Source organism: Saccoglossus kowalevskii, chromosome 17 (genome assembly GCF_978046115.1).
Source record: "Saccoglossus kowalevskii chromosome 17, keSacKowa6.1, whole genome shotgun sequence".
Taxonomy (NCBI): domain Eukaryota; kingdom Metazoa; phylum Hemichordata; class Enteropneusta; family Harrimaniidae; genus Saccoglossus; species Saccoglossus kowalevskii.
The window spans coordinates 2979677-3000571 of NC_140657.1; the positions used below are offsets into that span (position 1 = coordinate 2979677).

General features: G+C 35.9%; 1 protein-coding gene across 1 annotated transcript; it reads right to left on the reverse strand.

The window, feature by feature from the left end:
• Nucleotides 1–313: 313 nt before the first annotated feature.
• LOC102803781 (uncharacterized) lies at nucleotides 314–12555 on the reverse strand. The gene is made up of 3 exons (XM_085491838.1): nucleotides 12502–12555; nucleotides 3251–3416; nucleotides 314–1789 (listed from the first exon to the last, which is right to left on the reverse strand). Exons 2-3 carry the CDS (start codon nucleotides 3390–3392, stop codon nucleotides 1554–1556), a joined length of 378 nt encoding a protein of 125 aa, XP_085347964.1. The 5' UTR covers nucleotides 3393–3416; nucleotides 12502–12555; the 3' UTR covers nucleotides 314–1553.
• Between the last annotated feature and the right edge of the window lie 8340 nt (nucleotides 12556–20895).

The following is a 20895-nucleotide window of genomic DNA, read 5'->3' on the forward strand; positions in this document are numbered from 1 at the left end:
AATGGCAGCCGTATTGTAGTCGGCAGTAAAGAAAAAAATACGAGACATGTTCTTCCCCAAAATAGCGCTTCATCTACGGCGGTAATCACGTTCACTGCTTTTTAAAAAAAAAAACTCTGGTATTTGAAACAGTACACGTACAGACGAGACAGAATGAAACACTATGTGAGGGTCACAAACTATTCTCGTACGTCATCATATGGCCACGGTTCTTCTTGAATGCAAAGTAAGTACATAACAAGTCACGACAATTGTTTTACCATGATCCAGTTGACGTATATATTAAAAAAAATAATTTAAAAACAAAACACACTTATAAGGTATATATAGGTTGATATATTTATTAGAGAAAATAATTTGCTGTGACACGTATTGATTCGGCTAGGGTTACGGTTCTAGTCGTGCGATTAAAAGACTCTTAAAAATAGATTCAATAACCTTTGAATAGATGTGTAACATAATATGTATGGTAACCAAACGAAGGCGGTAACGACGCAAATTACAGTTCCTCGGCTGATGTCACTGAATTAATAATAACGTCATATATCTAGATTTGGGTGCACATACTGGACGTATGCTGCGAAAACAAATTAACATTTATTCTAATTAGCGTAAATGTAATGTTTTGGTTTCGTATTGTGACTGTGTTCCCATACTACGTGTATTAAATTGGCGTAGTTGCACGTTTTCAGCGTGTAATATCATGTGGTACCATTTAATTTCTCATGTGGTATTTTATTGATTTACTTCTGACGCTATACAATAGAAATAGAGTTGCCCTATACTAATTAATATGTACTGATTACCGAGTGTCGAGTTATACGTTTCCAGTATGGAATTCGTTGGGTTATTAGATTATTTATCGGAGATGCCCGGCTGTTCTCTCATAAAAGAGTTCGAAAGCAAATTACGTCATTTAGTCATTGTTGGCAACACTTTGCACCATGATACTGAGCTTTTATGAGCTTTTTAATATCAGTTGATTTGTATGTGAAATTTGATTAGTTGTTAAGCCATCAAAATTAATTTAAAAAAAGTAAGTTCCAAACAAATTCCAAATATACCTAAAGTTCATGACTATTAATTTCAAAAGAAATTGCAATACAACAAAAAAATCGCTTCTGGATTTCTCATGAAATATCATTTTTAATTGTTATACAGGGATATGTATATATATATATATAATATATAACAGATAATCTTCATATAATATTCAGGTAGAAGAACGTATCCTATTACCATGACAGAGTACTTCGGCGCGTCCTCAAATTTGAATCTCCAATTCGTTAATATAAATGGGATTTTGCTTTACTTTGTCTGTAATTGTTCGTGTTGCTGTCATCCAAGCGGGCCATTAAACACTGAATGCGAGTTTCGTAGTGCGGATATCCAGATCTTCAGGACGCCTAAAAAAACATGCTGGCCGACAGACCAACGAACGTGTGCGGTGCATCAAGGTTACCAAAAATGATTGTCAGCATAAACAAATAAGGCGGGGGTGATGGGTCACATACATTATAAATCCCAAAATACTCTTCTGGTTTCACAATAATTTACCACGCAATACTATTAGAAGCGTCCGATTTTGATGCAAACTTTTTTGAAATGTTCGTGAACACGTAGGTGGAGTACCTGGGTCCCTGGTGAACATTTGCTCTTTTCCCCGACCGGGTCCTGTCATGAAACCTTCTTATGTCACCAGTGTTAAGTGCTTGTATAATTGCAACGTCTTCCCTGGTGCAGAACAATCCAATCCTGCAAAATGCACTCAGTAATTTTGCTTTCCAGTCTATCGAGAAAACATAAAAAAAACAAAAAAAACATTTCAACTGTATTTCCCAATGACGATAATATACGCAAATGTATATATATTTTTTTTCTTTTTCTTTCTTTAGTGTAATCAACAGTTTATACATTGTTCTATGAAAATGTGTATGCTTCCAATAAGAGAAGAGCCAAGTAACCTCTAACATAACAGTACCTCATGTTCTTATTCACGTTACGATTTGATAGCATCTGAAAGAATATCACGAAAAAATATCAAGAATAAAAAAAAGCTCAAAATGACTAACGAAACTGGGCCCTATGGCTCTAAATTATCCATTCATTACATGTTATTTTCATTGCCGAGTTGTTGTGTGTGGAATTTGCCTGTTGTCCAGTTAGGTGTATGAACTAATGTAACTGTTCAATGGATGACGTATCGCGTGCGTCATCCGGATGGGTCAACGAGGGTGAGAGAGTTAATCGAATTCCCTTAAAAATATAGGACAAACTTGTTCTATATTTACAGGTCCGTCTTGGCGTCATGGAGCATTAAATATACAATCCCTTCAATCTTGTGTCTTTGAGTGCATATACTAGTAGTGGGCCTGCGACTTACACGTTAATGAGTTATACAGAGCGTTGTTGCGTAAATACGAACACAACACAGTAATAGACTAACATCCCTTAGCAGTAACCGCGGCAGGGGCTCACTTAAGAGTTATATCGATATCCAAGTGTGCGTAACGAGCTTGTTGAGCAGTTTATCTTCAATCTGCGTCACGGCACCAGCAACGGCGTCAATCTTAGTAGATAAAACCGCCCACGACGGTATCCGTAATGGTATATAACATATTTAATTGCGGCAACTAATTCACTTTGATTTACATTTAGGCTCAGATATAAGCGCAATTGTACGGTATGATGTTTCAATTAGAAAAGAGAAGTTTAAATTGTATTTGCGTGTTTGTTTGTTAGTCATGAAACTACGAAATATCCGGCGACACTATTTTCGCGCAAGAAAATAAAAGAACGTATTTTATGGTAGGTCCCAAATATTTGGAATTCGTGGTAAGATTTACCTCTGGAGAGTTCTTCGACTTATTTTGTTTTGAAAAATAATTGCGTGTATTCCTTGTAAATATTTAACTATTATTTGTTTTGTGATAAAAGCCAAGATTTAAATTCGCACAGCAGTTGTGAAATTTCTATATCTATCCGGGAGTCATTTTAAAATTAATAAGGCTGTGGTTTGAGTAGAATAACACATGAACAAAGACGAAATATTGTTAACTGGTAATTTATTTAGCTAGATGCATTCAAAAAACAAAGATAACGTCAAATATGTTCCCCACCTTGAATAGATCATCTAATATGTTAAATTAATTAAATTGAAACAATTACTGAAGTAATGATGCTATATAATCTAAATCTAGTTGTGTCCTATTAGACTCGGAGGAAATATTGAAAAAAACAAGGAAAATACCTTCCCCCTGTGGGTTTTCGTTTCTTCGGTCTAGTTGCACACTGTTTGTGTGTATGTTGCCAGGCATAATTGGTGATGAATACACTGCGGCGATTAGAAATACTAATATCAGGAATATACTGCAGCACTGCTGAGACGACATTTTCCCGACACGATCACACTCACACTGCGTAGAAGAACAGATTAACACATGGCGAGTAAGCATTCACCTAAGTCATACAAAACAAAAATTCTGTTTCACGGGCTTGCAACACACAACAATTTCTCCGGATGACTATGTCATTTGAGCGATATTGCTCATACATTATAACAGTAGCGTCATTCATAAAATAACCGCAGTTTTTATTTAGGCATTATAATTTTTCATTTTTTAATACTATGCGCTGAATGTGTACCTGAATGTTGGTGCAGTGAGTGTAAATCTAAACAGTTATAGCTAATCATAAGTACGGTATACGATGCACAGCGCTCATATTTACCCTTCATAATCTTACTCTAACTGGGATTATTTAAATATTAAACTACTTTTGTTGCTTGAGATTACTTTGCGAAATCGTATACGATTGGGCATATGACGTGACCGAATTCATATCATTTTTAGCAATATCGTGACGACAAGGCAAGATTTGCACTATTAAAGTACCACGGATGTGATAACTGTGGTAATAATTTGTATCATACAGTGTGCTTCACGTTCAATACACATGTTTGATCTTGTAAGTTAGAGACATGATGTGCGAGTATTAACAATAAACGACATTCAAAACGAAACTAACGTTGTTGTCGTCACAAAATTAAAACATTCATTATAAGTTAATATGTGATGCGTTGGATAACTAATGTAGATACATGTCAATCATTCATTCCACAATTCAGAATGTTGTGTCGTTGTGGTAACGAGTTATATAGGATTAGATACAAATGTATTAGCTTATTAGTTACTTTCTAAACGATTGTTGAACACACATTCGCTTCATAAAATTAATTAATGGAGTATATTCTTCTTTATTAACTGAAATGTCAAAATATATCGAACCCTTATCTGGTTGTATATATGAACTATCGATGAACTTTACGCAGAGAAAAACAAAGGGTATGTTGAGTAGGCTGAACCGATTAAAGTCGTGTTGTCAGAGCTTAATTCAATGTTTATGACTTTCAGTTATATTCATATGCATAAAATATGCCTCGGGGGACTGTATCAAATTAGATACAACATGAAAGACTAATGTCTTATTTATAAATGCATAACAGCGTGTTTCCGGAAAACGTTAAATTTCAGGTGTCTGCTGTGCTTTTGAAGGTATAAGCTAACAATGCGGCTTGTTAAAGAATGACGTTTACTTAAATACCCCGCGGAATGAAAGGGAACACCATCAAAACCTAGAATAAGTTCAAAGTTAAAATACAAACAACAGTATGATAGCTACGCTGAGGATTACGGATTGGTCGAAACCTCGTAAAATGCGATGTTTGGAACAGATTATGTGTCGATTGTACATGTTCCCGCATAAACTATTTACCAAGTTGTGTATGTAATACGGCATGAATAAGTGATAATGATATTTTATTTTCTGATGGAAGCTGAAATGCACACTAGAGTAAAAGGTCAAATAAAAATGGTGTGTTTGCAGTACACAAAAACATATTCTTGCAACGAAAGTCTATATAAATATGCTTGCGCACTTTGCAATAATAATATATACCGGTATTTGGGAAAGCACGTGCTATAAATGAAACAAAGAAAATTCTCTCTGAAAATATTACAAACACAAATTGAAATATATACATTTATCCACACTATTTATTTAGGTAAATACTAAAAAAATAGATATAAGTTAAAATTCATCAAAACATTAATCCCAAACCCCTATTTGTGGCCACTTATATATACCTCCCGATCATATTTTAGACAATTCTAATGTCTACACGTCGAGTGTACAACATGTTGCCCTTGTTTACACCAGTCTTTTGACGGACATGTTTAATTGCCTTTAAAAAAGACAACAAGCATATTACCCCCGATCTCAACATATCGGTTGAAAACTCACCACGTAAATATTTATTTGGAAGTGAATTAATGAACTACCTGTTTGTAAATAACAATTTCTAACTCAGAAATTAAGCAACGTTGTATAACTGTATTTGCAGTGGTACAAAAAGATCATTTGATTATACGCGACGATCCACTCACTTCTTTCGCATGTGGGTCACCTGCCTGTTGACAAGCGTGACGAATAAAAGTTCCTTCTGATATGCATGTATCTCATAAAAACTATGAATTCTAACACTTTCATAGCCGGAGGATCCATCGCATATCATCGGAGCTCTATGTAATTTACGTACACTCATCACCAAGAACGTCAATTGCTCCCAGAGAAGAATGTTCTTATTGGTTCGCTGACGCTGATTGCTTCCTACATAGCTGGCGGGGTATCCAATCAAGAAATCCAACAAAAGAACTGAAGTGTCTATATGGTAATACGGCGAAGTAATTAAAGTGCGTGTGATCATATTGCATTGAGTTATCTGGTGGGCGACAGTCAGTACAAACAGATACCTAAAAATTGTAGCTCTCTATTTATGATGCTTTTTTTTTCAACAAATATTGATAAAGTATGTTGTTTCAAAATGCAATGTCTATGGTGGCATTTTGGAATATAAACAAGGTGAATAGTGAATCGCAGTACTATTATGAATTAACTTTAGCCGTGAGTGTTTTATAAGTTTAACATATGTGACACTTTGTGTATATAGAGCCGAAATTGATGAAAAAAAAAACATGATAATTTATATTATAAATAATATCCACATATCAACACTTGATGAATAATGTACGAGAGTTAATTACAATTTGTGGAATGATTCTTAACACAAAAAGGTCTAATAACACTGATAAATGAATTAATTAAATGCACAGCTACTACTGCCTACCGCGCGTAACCGCACAGTGTGAGGTGGCACAGGGCAGGTCAAAAAAGTGAAATGCGAATGCAGCGTAATGTCACATATTATTGAACTATTTGCATTCAATCAGGCCCTTTGCTTCCGGGTTTCAATAACACTGTATAACACGTTTATTAATATATGGCAGCAAACGTCACGATGGAACAAATCGCGTGAAAACAATCTGACGTTGAATAGCCAAAAGTAATACTCTGCTTTTGGTATTATTTCAGCAACAGTTCCATATTCTGCAACTTATATTTTTCCTGAATATATATGTGATAAAGATATAGTACTGTCCATGCCTAAAAATTTGCAACCGCTAACACCAAACTGTATATCTTGGCCTGGGATCTACTCAAGCTATAGTTATACACAAGGTTCAGAACAATTATAGCTCGTACGTTATTGTCCCAAGATGAAGGTAAGATTGTGTTTTTTTAAAGTTGATGAACAAAGGAGGGTCTAGGTAAACCGATCAAGAATTTAGCAGCCCCCCCCCCTAATTAGAAAAAAAAAGAAAAAAAGATAGGTATCCAACATCGCATATTGCCGATAAATATTTACCAGGATTAGATTACTACGCAAGTTACGCAAGTTATCGCACGTCAATGTGAGCATAGATACTAATTCGTTAGTTCAGGATTGTATTATAGGATTGTATACAGATTGAAATATTGAAATTCATGTCAGATGCTTGAGATTGGTTTTGTATACGATAAAATGTATTCAAATCAAATCAGTATTTAACTTCACGGTGAATCGGTCATGCTATTTTTGTATGACACATCCTGGAAATTTTATTTCATTATTTGACTTTGTAGAATGTTAATTTTTTTTCAAAAACCTACATAGTTAATTTAATTTATAAATCTAAGTAAACACACATTTGTGATATTATATGCCACAAATATAGACTGTGGAAGGGGAATGTTTGCTCCGAGTCACAAACACAGAGGGGGCAACAAGAAATTAATTTATATCATATAAGAAAGTAGAATAAGACATGCGATTTAGATGTTACAAATCAGTTTAGGAAAACTTTGGTATACATTTAAAAAGTAGAGCATACCGCGCAACACAAAGAACTGATTATATCATTACTCAATGTGAATACGTCATAACACGCACTCCATTGACGTGATTACTAAGTGGTCCAATCTTACTGTGATATATAATAAACCTGTGTGTGTGTAACTGAGTCGTGATATTAAATCTACCACTGGCTAATTGTGTTTATTAATTCACTCATCTGGTGTTATGTATTCCTTCTCGCCTACCATGCATGCAATCGAATATTTCCATTTGGATTATAATTGCCTAAAGGGTAAACACGGCTGTTAACATTAAGCTGCAAGGTCAAATCGGCTGTTTTCAATACGAGAAAACCTTCTGCAATCTTACATTGAAAAACATTCGATTCCATATTGTCTATCATTCACACGGCTTATTGTTCTATCCAAAATGAGCATGTTCGTTTTCAAATAATTTTGAAGTTACCATTTGCCGAACACTACACTACTACCACACCACACCACACCACTACACTACACTACACTACACTACACTACACTACACCACACCACACAGCACCACACCACCACACGACACTACGCTACACTAAACGATACGATACGACACGACACGACACGACTACACTACACTACCCTACACTACACTACACTACACTACACTACACTACACTACACTACACTACACTACACTACACTACACTACACTACACTACACTACACTACACTACACTACAGAACTGAACTGCACTAGACTAGACTAGACTAGACTAGACTAGGCTAGACTAGACAAGACTAGACTAAACTAGACTACACTACACTGCACTGCACTACACTACACTACTACCACACCACACCACTACACCTCACTACACTACACTACACTACACTACACTACACTACACTACACTACACTACACCACACCACACAGCACCACATGACACTACGCTACACTAAACGATACGACACGACACGACTACACTACACTACACTACACTACACTACACTACACTACACTACACTACACTACACTACAGAACTGAACTGCACTAGACTAGACTAGACTAGACAAGACTAGACTAGACTAGACTAGACTAGACTACACTGCACTGCACTACACTACACTACTATCACACCACACCACTAAACCTCAATACACCACACCACACCACACCACACCACACCACACCACACCACACCACACCACACCACACCACACCACACCACACCACAATACACCACACCACACCATACCACACCACACCACACCACACCACACCACACCACACCACACCACACCACACCACAATACACCACACCACACCATACCACACCACACCACACTACACCACACCACACTGCACTACTCCACACCACACTACAATATTCGATTCCATATCGTCTATCATTCACACGGCTTATTGTTCTATCCAAAATGAGCATGTTCGTTTTTAAATAATTTTCAAGTTACCATTTGCCGAACACTACACTACTACCACACCACACCACTACACTACACTACACTACACTACACCACACCACACCACACAGCACTGCACTACACCACACGATACCACATGACACTACGCTACACTAAACGACATGACACAACATGACACGACACGACATGACACGACACAACACGACACCACTACACTACACTACACTACACTACACTACACTACACTACACTACACTACACTACACTACACTACACTACACTACACTACACTACAGAACTGAACTGCACTAGACTAGACTAGACTAGACAAGACTAGACTAGACTACACTACACTACACTGCACTGCACTACACTACACTACACTACTATCACACCACACCACTAAACCTCAATACACCACACCACACCACACCACACCACACCACACCACACCACACCACAATACACCACACCACACCATACCACACCACACCACACTACACCACACCACACTGCACTACTCCACACCACACTACAATATTCGATTCCATATCGTCTATCATTCACACGGCTTATTGTTCTATCCAAAATGAGCATGTTCGTTTTTAAATAATTTTCAAGTTACCATTTGCCGAACACTACACTACTACCACACCACACCACTACACTACACTACACCACACCACACAGCACTGCACTACACCACACAATACCACACGACACTACGCTACACTAAACGACATGACACAACATGACACGACACGACATGACACGACACAACACGACACCACTACACTACACTACACTACACTACACTACACTACACTACACTACACTACACTACACTACACTACACTACACTACACTACTGAACTGAACTGCACTAGACTAGACTAGACTAGACTAGACTAGACTAGACTAGACTAGACTAGGCTAGACTAGACAAGACTAGACTAGACTAGACTAGACTACACTACACTGCACTGCACTACACTACACTACTACCACACCACACCACTACACCTCACTACACTACACTACACTACACTACACCACACCACACAGCACCACACCACCACACGACACTACGCTACACTAAACGATACGACACGACACGACTACACTACACTACACTACACTACACTACACTACACTACACTACACTACACTACACTACACTACACTACACTACACTACACTACACTACACTACACTACAGAACTGAACTGCACTAGACTAGACTAGACTAGACTAGACAAGACAAGACAAGACTAGACTACACTACACTGCACTGCACTACACTACACTACTATCACACCACACCACTAAACCTCAATACACCACACCACACCACACCACACCACACCACAATACACCACACCACACCATACCACACCACACTACACCACACCACACTGCACTACTCCACACCACACTACAATATTCGATTCCATATCGTCTATCATTCACACGGCTTATTGTTCTATCCAAAATGAGCATGTTCGTTTTTAAATAATTTTCAAGTTACCATTTGCCGATCACTACACTACTACCACACCACACCACTACACTACACTACACTACACCACACCACACCACACAGCACTGCACTACACCACACGATAACACACGACACTACGCTACACTAAACGACATGACACAACATGACACGACACGACATGACACGACACAACACGACACCACTACACTACACTACACTACACTACACTACACTACACTACACTACACTACACTACACTACACTACACTACACTACACTACACTACACTACACTACACTACACTACACTACACTACTGAACTGAACTGCACTAGACTAGACTAGACTAGACTAGACTAGACTAGACTAGACTAGACTGCACTACACTACACTACACCACACTACTACCACACCACACCACTAAACCTCAATACACCACACCACACCGCACCACACTACACCACACCACACCACAATACACCACACCACACCATACCACACCACACCACACCACACCACACTGCACTACTCCACACCACACTACAATATACATTACATTACACTACATTACATTACACTACACTACACGACACTACATTACACTACACTACACTACACTACACTACACTACACTACACTACACTACACTACAATATACTACACTACACTAAAATACACTACTACCACACTAAACCCACTACACTACACTAAAATACACCACATCTCTCCACACTACACCACACCACACTGCACTACACCACACCACACCACACCACACCACACCACACTACACTACACTACACTACACTACACTACACTACACTACACTACACTAAATGTGATGTTAGAACTATTAAAGTCGCTAAAAACAGAGCTGGTATCAGGGAGAGTTTAATTATGGGGGTCCTCTCAAAGACGTAACGAAATACTGAATTCCTTTTCTGTTCTTTTCTTTTTGTTGGCATATTTACGATTTCTTTCGTTTGTTTCCATCCATATTTCAATTTAGGATTACACACTCCAAATTAAGAAAGGCGCATGAGTACTGATACAATTGTAATATTTATGTATTTCGAGAATGGTGACATACTAAAATCAACTAAATTAATTGTCCCTGATACAAGGGAAGCTCTGTTTTGTTCACGACTTTGATATCACTAGATTACACTCGAACTATATAACTGATGCCTTAATTTAACTCATGCGACCCATGCGTGAAGTCTATTTGCTTATCCCTAAATACCAAGTTATTCTATCGAATACTATTATCATAGACTGAGTGGGAAAACGATCGTCGCACTGACAAGACTGAGGTTTTTGAATTAGAAACGAAAGGAAAAAAAATATATATAATACTTTTACTTGAGCGATTGTTATTGTTCTGAGTTTCCAATCAAACGGTGAAATTGATCATTTAAAAAAAATGATTATATCATTTTAGACTATTTTTTGCTAAAATATAATTTGAAAAGATCGTCCAACACCCGCAATTCAAAAACAAAATAAAATAATTAAAACATAAATAAACAAACAGAAGGGAATACAGCACACCGATAATTTATATATTCTCTGCACCATAGTATTAACACTATAACTAATGTATATTCATAGAATATTATCTCAGATGGGTGTTATCCATACGAATGTCTACTGAGACGACAATATAGGTAGTTATGTGTGAAAATAATCAACTACTAATTTAAATTAGAATTACAATTACAATGAAGAAACGCATGTTGCATGTAATCAGTCAATCACCTCCAATGTTAATGCAAACAGTATACAGAGAATGGCTACGAATATCAGAATTTGACTATGCAATTCCTTGTTCTTGATATAGTCCGCATGGTGGCGCTACAATCAATGCTTTTGGATACGTGTGAAATGCTAACATACTGCGGAGGTAAAGCCCATGTGGTATTCAAAAATCCGCATAGTTCGCGCGAGTGAAAAATACACATCACCAGCTTAAGATTAAAAACTATGAACAAGAATAAAATTGTAACATTACAATTTTATATAACTTCCTTAGGTATAGTGTATCATCGGGGAAGGCATAAATGTCACAAAAACACGTATAACAGTTATGCAATTTGACGCTCAGTTTCACCTGTAGAGACAATTAATTTTGCTCAGATTAAAACAAACCATAATATGTTTACCTGTACTGTTTGAGTTCCGGTAAGAAACAATCACTTAATAGAGTGTCACATGTGCGTATCATTAAAATAATTGTATGTTTTTACATTGCCCACCTATCATTTGCATGAGACACGACGGTATGAAGGTAAATTATTTCGGCTCAGATTGAAACAAAATGCGATTTGCTTACCTGTATTTTCTGAGTTCCGGACAGACACAAACAACGATGTGAAACGAACGCAGCTTTTGAACAGAGTGTCACATAGAGTTATACAGTTAACCAATGATAGGCTTATCGATCGCCCACCTAGATTTGATTTGCATGATACACAACGAAATCTCTGTGGACATACTCATCTGCCAAGTTATTCTTTCCGCTGACGCAGTTTAGTGACAATCTGCGTGTATATGCAATCTGGGAAACAAAACACATTGCCACAGAGGGGTGTTTCTTCCATATGCAGATGTGACCATGTTCATTCATGATAAGCATTTAACTACACACAGTGAATATACGTGTATGCTCCGCGCGTCATTCGCACCATTAAAACGTCTGCCCACGCATGCGCAATTTGTCACATCTGTTTCGCAACTATAAATAAAGAAAAAGCTATGCGTTTTTAAAACCAAACAAATATTTTTAGGTCAACGTTAAACCACTGTAAATATGCAAATTATATAGACCTGTTCAATAATACGCCACTACCAATGACTTAACATTTAACACCCAGTATGATATATAAGTGTTTTCCCATTTTGATCATCTTTTCCTGAACGTGTCTTTATTTCTGTAACTATGTCTATTTATATGTATATTTGTAAATAATCGGGTAGTTCTGATCCAAAATGGCTAGGTTTGTCGAAGTTCGAAATTTCAGAATTTCGTCGTCAACTATTGAAATTGTTCGAACTATCTTTTTTTTGGGTGGTGAACAGTACAAAATTTCTATATATTTTGTTTTATTTAAACAGTTTATTAATATATTGTAAACTAGATATTAAATTGAACTTTGGAACTATTTGAAGTTATTCTAATGTGGTTTAAGGTCGTCATAAACGCCCGAATTGGCCTACTTTTTACTGTTTATCCGATTTGTTATACAAAGCACAATTACGTAATACTTGAAATACATTCGAATGACTTCTAATTTAACGTTTCACTGAACAGCTTCGCAAAATTATTGTGCATATATATGCTTATAAAATAAGGTATAAATAAGTCATTAGTAAAATTAGCATAAGCATAATCATGAAACTATTTGTATTGACAGTATATATATATATATATATATATATATATATATAGTTTTCTGAGTGTTGCTTCATATACCAGACAGCTTCTTTGCCATATTATGTGTTTGATGCAGACGTGAAATAAACAATACGAAGAAACATACATCACAATTACGTGTATTATTTTTTTAACGCTGTTGGTAAAGCTTCACAGTCCTCATAACAACAAACAATACATACGACAGATTTGGGGCGTCTAACCTGGAGCCCTAAACTGTGTGTTGATAAGCAAGAAAATAAAGCATGTGAGGTGTGGTGAAATTAAATTATAAAATTAAATGACGGTTGTCGGCTCGACACATCGCGTTCGATATAGGTTGTATGTGACGTAAACAATGAGTGGAGAATATGTTGTTTACATGAAATACGAACGCCCACTGCCCATCAACTTACACCAATGATATTTTCGTTTAGCTCGTAGTCAATTCAATATAGAAGATGTAGAAGATGTTTTTACATTTTATATTCTACGTTTACTTTGGACAAGGGGGGTATTTTCTAAATAAATTCAATTCATTTGAAAGCCCACAAAAGTTGGAACTGAAATTGTTAAAACACTGGCAAGCATAATGTACTTTCTTCAGAAGCTTATAAAATAATCATGTATCTGCGCATGCGTTTCTCAGCCCTAATGAAATATTAAGCACTTACAAAGGTATTTCCATTAGATTGCGATTTCTGATTATCTTCATTCCGCTATACTGTTCTTCATTTATTTATTATGCATGGCATTATGATAACCACGTGTATGTGACGTCATCTGTATTTATCATGGCAGTGCATTAACGTTAATCACCCCTCCCCCCAAAAAACACGACTAACGTAAAATCGTTACTTGAGCCATGGGCGTTCGTAAAAGTCAGCTCAATTTCAAATATAAACATCTCACCCTTGAGGTTTTTAAATATATATTGACGTTATCGCTATTAATGACGTCATAAATACTAATATGGCTAATATAGCGTGACACTATATCGTGAATTTGCGCACAAGAAGTGCCAAGCAATAACGTAGATTAGATAATACTTGGAGTTGACACGTAAGCTAGATACGTGTGTGAAATATAATCGAACGACAAATTGATAATTTATCCCTTGATTTGAAGCCAACGCACTTTAATAAATTAAATATAGCACTCTCATGTTGCGTTTCATTCGCGTAGTGTTAGTTTCAAGTCCACGCATCAAGGAACGTGCACATAACAGCGCAATTGGTGACGCAAGTCATTTATGGTCTTTATTTAATGCAGTGTTTAAGCAAACCTAGATAACACAATATGTACACGTATACTTGGTGTAATTTCCCTCTAAGCTTTATATAGTGATAGTGTTAGTTACCCCTGCCAATAAAAAACATTATAACCAATGTCAACTTTTCTTACAATTAAACTTACGTGTGCTTACAATTATAATTATTAAAAGTCTTTTAACAATTATGTTCATTAATTATACCAGCAGCACATTTACATATTATTATATATTATTATGCTATAATGTCATACTGTGATTTGATGTATTCCATGTTTGTTTCATTTTCAAGATAATGAGTGTTCAATAAAAATATTCGCCGATGTTGTTGAAACAGACGTGTCTACAGTGAACATCATTCCTACCTTCAAATTACACCCGAAGGTCTGCCATTCCTAACATTTAGATAGCGTGTTGTATTACTACGCGAGTTATCGATATTGTTCGCTCGCGGAACACAAAAAACAAGTATCGATGTTGCTTTGATCTTTTCAACACGCCATCCGAGCACTTTTCTTTTATTAATAATGATTTTTTCCGGTAAATTCGTAATTTCGGTTTCATTTTGGTAATATGTCGATAGCCAACGTTTTTTGAACTGATTTTATAATCTATGGGCGGATATTTATTTTGAATACAGACGTTAACATAATTAGATATGACGCACTTCCGTGTAGAAGTACTGCTTACTCTCAAATAAAGACAGCACTTTAGACATCGTCAGCAAACTTAACCAAATCTAATTTGTATATAAATAAATGTCACTATCAAGAGATCACCAAAAGAAAGATCTCGCCTGATGGGCGCTCGTGCAATCTTCTTTCAAAGGTGTACGCAAACAAACTGTGTAATTAGTTATTAGTGAAATCGGTGATTTACTATCGCACGTTATTGATTGTGTTTTTATAGTAAAGGTCGAATTTACGAGAGATGATAACGTATGCGTAATAAAATGAATTACCACTATTATCAAGGTTGCATCTTATTTGAGCATATAATGAATTGAAAAAATAAATAAAAGATATTTGGTTTTTAGTCAGTTTTCATAATATGTAGCATAGGTTCTTATTATAATTGGACTTCATTTTCTACCAGCAAATGCGTATTTATTGCCCGCACTTTGATTGCTACGTAATTATAAGAGTGTGTATTTGTTATCAGGAAATGAAGGCTAGAATACAGATATTCTTTTAATTACGCCTCAACGGGACTGGAATAAAACATTCTTCTGATTAATGAGATAAAGTGTTGGCAGAAAACAGTCTTACCGTCTTATATGTTGAAAAGATATTATTTTTATATCATTTTATCTATCAAGATCCGCTTTGGATTTATACATTTAATATCGAATATAATTCTTCATTTTATTTCATTTTTTAAAAGCTTCTTCCTTAATGTTTACAAAACTGTCGGCACAGTTAATTAAAAAATATCATAAATAATCGATCTTTATATATTCATATCTTTAAGCACAATTTTCAAATTACACAGAAGTGAAATCTATTTGGCTTTGCCCTATTATATTCAAAGTACAGTTCATGTTACAGTTAAATATTTAATGAATTCGGAATCAGATAGAATATAATAGAATATATTCAAGCGACGAGACCGAATACGCCATGTCACTGATTTGTGTAAATCTATACTAGACGCAAGTATTTAAAAGAAAATAAACACCGTTGAGACTAATATAAGGGGGGGATCTCTGATTACTGACTAATGAGCGCATATTTTTGGGGGTTTAGTTTGGCGGCATAATCTTGGTCGCAATAATCAGCGAATGTCTTAACAATAAATACTATAATTAGACATTTGTTTTCCCGTGAAACACTCAAGCAATTCATTCATTCATCTCGTCTAGAAAAAGTCCCGTCTAGTTTTTAGTGACTGTCAACATTACTGATATATAATTATTTACACTCATGCGACAAACATGTCACAAATGTGTGCAGTTTATTTCTTCTTGTATGCTTTCTTTGGCATTCATAATGCATTTCCAACACGTAAATGACGATCAGCCATCTGGAATAAATTTGCAAAAAATAACGTGTATCTCGTACCCATTATGTTTAATGAACAGACCAAGTTTAAATGAAATTTGTCTATGTACCACCGGAATGGCAGAAATTGAGTTTAATTGTAACAAACAGGACGTTGATTACTTTATTGAAAACACATGTGTTGTTTAATTATTATACACGTATCTTTGATTCAAACAGTTCGTTTTCTATTAAAACAAAGAATTTTATTGAAAAGTATCATTAGTCAATCTGATTTTAGTGCAGTTTTGATCATCGTGATCAATCAGGAAAAACGTCTCACGTTATTGAGCATGCGCAACTAATTCTTCGCAGCACAAGCCAACCTAGAAATTTACACATGGTGGGAGTGTGTACAAATATTTTGCTGAACATGCATTTGCTGAGTTGGCGTGGCTTGTTTGAAGACTGTACACGCTTTCTATCATCTAAACTTGTCACCACATTTAACAACTGTTTTAGACCTTTACACTGTAGTCTGAATTAGCGTAGGCAAGCCTCAATAGGTTTCGATGATATACGGCGCCAACTTTGGATGTTCCTGGCTCCATGCGTCTAGGGTTATTACAACTTTACCGGCTCCGATTAACAGATTATTTTAGTTATTTTATTACTCAAACATTTTTGGAATGTAAATCACATCAGTTAATAACGAATATATTATCTATATTTCAAATTAAATTAATGTTCAATTTAATGTCGAAGCAGTTTATGTCCAGCATACTAATTAGCCAATTGAATATACAGGCTTGCCTGTAAATATGCTACATGTCACACGCAACGTAATATCACCGTAATTGGTATAGTACAGGTGTGATGGTTCAAATACCAAAATGACAACAGTAACAGAAAGACTTCCGTGGCGGCGATGATAAAATACGAACACGGAGCCAACAGATGAGGTTTCAACTGGTACTGGTATTATTATACTCTGCAAACATCAAGTACAATAACGCGGTAAAACTCCACTACTCCAATGACTAGATACTTAAACTCCAATACAATTCAACGAGATCTCCGATCTGAACTCAGTGCTGAACAACTCCCCTATATATACCCCCACTGTCTATAAATAGACCATTACATCAGCATACATAATGAGTCTGGAACTTACTACACATTTCTAGAATGTTCTAGAATTACCTTCTATTGCCTCCTACAGTGTTCTATTACCTATTTAACCAGTTTCTAAAAAAAATCTAGAATATTCCACCCAGACACAGTACGGTTCTAGAACATTCTCAGTGACACGGAAGTGGTAAATAAGTCGTATGCGACACTACATTCTCACGAATTTCTTTTATATGATGTATTCGTGTAGTCAATTGTACCAATCCATGGACATAATACCTTTTAGGTTATCTAGAACATGTAAACAAATAATTTGAATAATACGTATAAACATATTTTGGTCAGTTGCATTAAATTGGCTATGCTTCACCAACATCGTTTTCATCAATTAAAGTTAAGTAGGACACCATCGTGTTTTCTGTCTCTTTTGTTAAGTCTCGTATGGTGTCATAATTGTTATTCATATAACAGCTTATAAACTCGTAAATGTTCTGTTTATAGAATAAGTTGAGGAATTTGTGTGGCAGTAAGAAGAGAATCGACTCATGGATTACGAAATATCGAATTTGCTGCAGTTGTCCAGTTGTAAAGAAATCAATTCACAATAAATTATTCAATGTTTGGCAGCTGTTGTGAGTCTGGTATAACTTGGCAATAATTTGGGTTATAAAGTAAATGGTGTCTGTCCAAACATACTATTGAAGACGCTGTTTTGTGTATCAGAGAATGCCGTGTTTCTTTCGGTCTCTTAGTGTAAAATGACTAATCTACTCAGCTGATTGAAAACAAACCGAGTTACAAATCACTCACTTTCTAAATTTGTGTAACTTGATGTTCACAATATAAGATATCCCGGAAATACTTGTTACATGGAAATTGAAGTGATTCAGATCGTTTCTGTTATAACGCATGTCACAGTTGTCGTGCACGTTTTTTCTTCTATTAAACCACAAAAACCCGTTGAGCTGCGACATCGAACTGTAATAATAAGCGTAATCTTTGAACACGGTATATATTTATTTAATACTTAGACAAGAAATACATTTTCAGAAAGCTTCATTTTCTGAATATAATTTGTATTGATGCAAATGTCATTGACGTTACCTGATGACTTGACCAATTACACAGTTCCTACAGATGTACACCATGCATCAAACATGACAATAGGTTGTTTTGATTAAAGTACGTGCACGGCTCGAAATCGTGTATTTAATCTTTCGTTATAAGAATTGTAAAGTGCGTCTGTCAACAAAAGCGGAAACATGCAATTTATCGGAGCATTTGCGAAATTATAATACGGGTATAAGTGCAATGAATTTTACTCGAAGTTTTGTTATTGTTAAATTAATATCAACTGTAGTACGCAGTCTCTATGAGCGGGGGGGGGGGTATCGGCTGGTATCTAGTGTAAGAAATAGACAAGGGATGAAGGCTCCAGCCAGCTCACAATTTTTAACTCGAAAAAACAGACGAAAAGAATGAAAAATAAAATCTAAAAAAAAATACCAGCTTGAAGAATATTAGTTGCTCCTTCAAATTTCGCCAAAGCCTTACCTACATTTTACCGATATCTGCAGAATAAATCAAGAAAACTACACAAATTGACCCCATTTAGGAATTCATAACGATTTGCCCGAACGCACGGCACAGTTGGAGGCGTGGCCTGTTCTGAATTTATCAACAACTAATCACAAGACTGGTTACAAACCACTGACAGTTCACAACACGGTTAACCTCGCTCAATAACAATAGTTTGAAATTACGTTTGCCTGTCCAAATACATTCTTGGCAGGCTATACTTACGTTACTACATTTATAAAATAGTACACGATAAAAATAATGCAAATATCCTCAAACAACTTATCGGTAGAAGTAAGTAGTTATTCAATTATTTACTTCCGTGGCGACGAGGTTACAGTCACCTAATCAACTTATATCTTTGTAAACAAGGCATGATCTACGGATACCGAAGACACTGAGTAAGTTTATCTATTATTAGACTATCCGAAACGTTGCATAGGACATTATAGTCTTCGTACAGTACAGTACAGTACAGTACAGTATAGTACAGTACAGTACAGTACAGTACAGTACAGTACAGTACAGTACAGTACAACGCAGCACTGTACGCAGGGCTAGGGACATTTTGCCTATTGTGTGACAAAAGAATGAATCTGAAGCAGTCTAATCCTAAACTCTTCTGGAAACTTTTAGAGGAATTGGGCAATCTTGATGACATAAAGTCTGGTAATGATAGCATTACTTCAGATTCATGGCTTGAACATTTCAAGAGTTTAAATAGCCAACTCTGTACAGGTGATGATAATTTGCCAAATTCTATTAATGGCAGTATCAATACAATGGAGAAGTCAAATGAAAATAATCTCAATCTGGATTTTCAGTTTACAAATTGTGAGGTGCTAAAACACATTAGATTACTTAAATCAGATAAAGCATCTGGTAATGATCTTATTTTAAATGAGATGCTTAAAAATGGTGCAACTTATATTGTTAACTCAATTACTAAACTTTTAAATCTAGTGTTCAAATCAGGAAAATTTCCATCATTGTGGAACTGCAGTACCATTACTCCTATGTTTAAATCTGGTAACCCAGCAGATTGCAACAATTACAGGGGGATAGCCATTTCTAGTTGCCTATCAAAATTGTACACAATGATTATAAACAGTAGACTATCTAACTATTCAAAAGAAACTAAGCAAGATAAAGATAACCAATTTGGTTTTAAGAAAAACCATCGTACCACTGACAATATTTATATCCTAAGGTGTGCAATTACAAAATATGTAAATAAGAAAATTAGAAAGTCTGGTAACTACCGTTTTCATGTTTTGTGGATTTTTCCAAGGTATTCGACTCGGTTTGGTGTGAAGGTCTACTCTATAAATTACTTCAATTGGGAATAGGTGGAAA

What these genes read in the sequence shown, in the direction of transcription:
- LOC102803781 (XM_085491838.1), bottom strand. Translation starts at nt 3,392, where the DNA reads ATGTCGTCTCAGCAGTGCTGCAGTATATTCCTGATATTAGTATTTCTA. An exon ending in CGAAAACCCACAGGGGGAAG is followed by an intron (nt 1,790 to 3,250) that starts GTATTTTCCTTG and finishes TTTTCTCGATAG; the next exon opens with ACTGGAAAGCAAAATTACTG.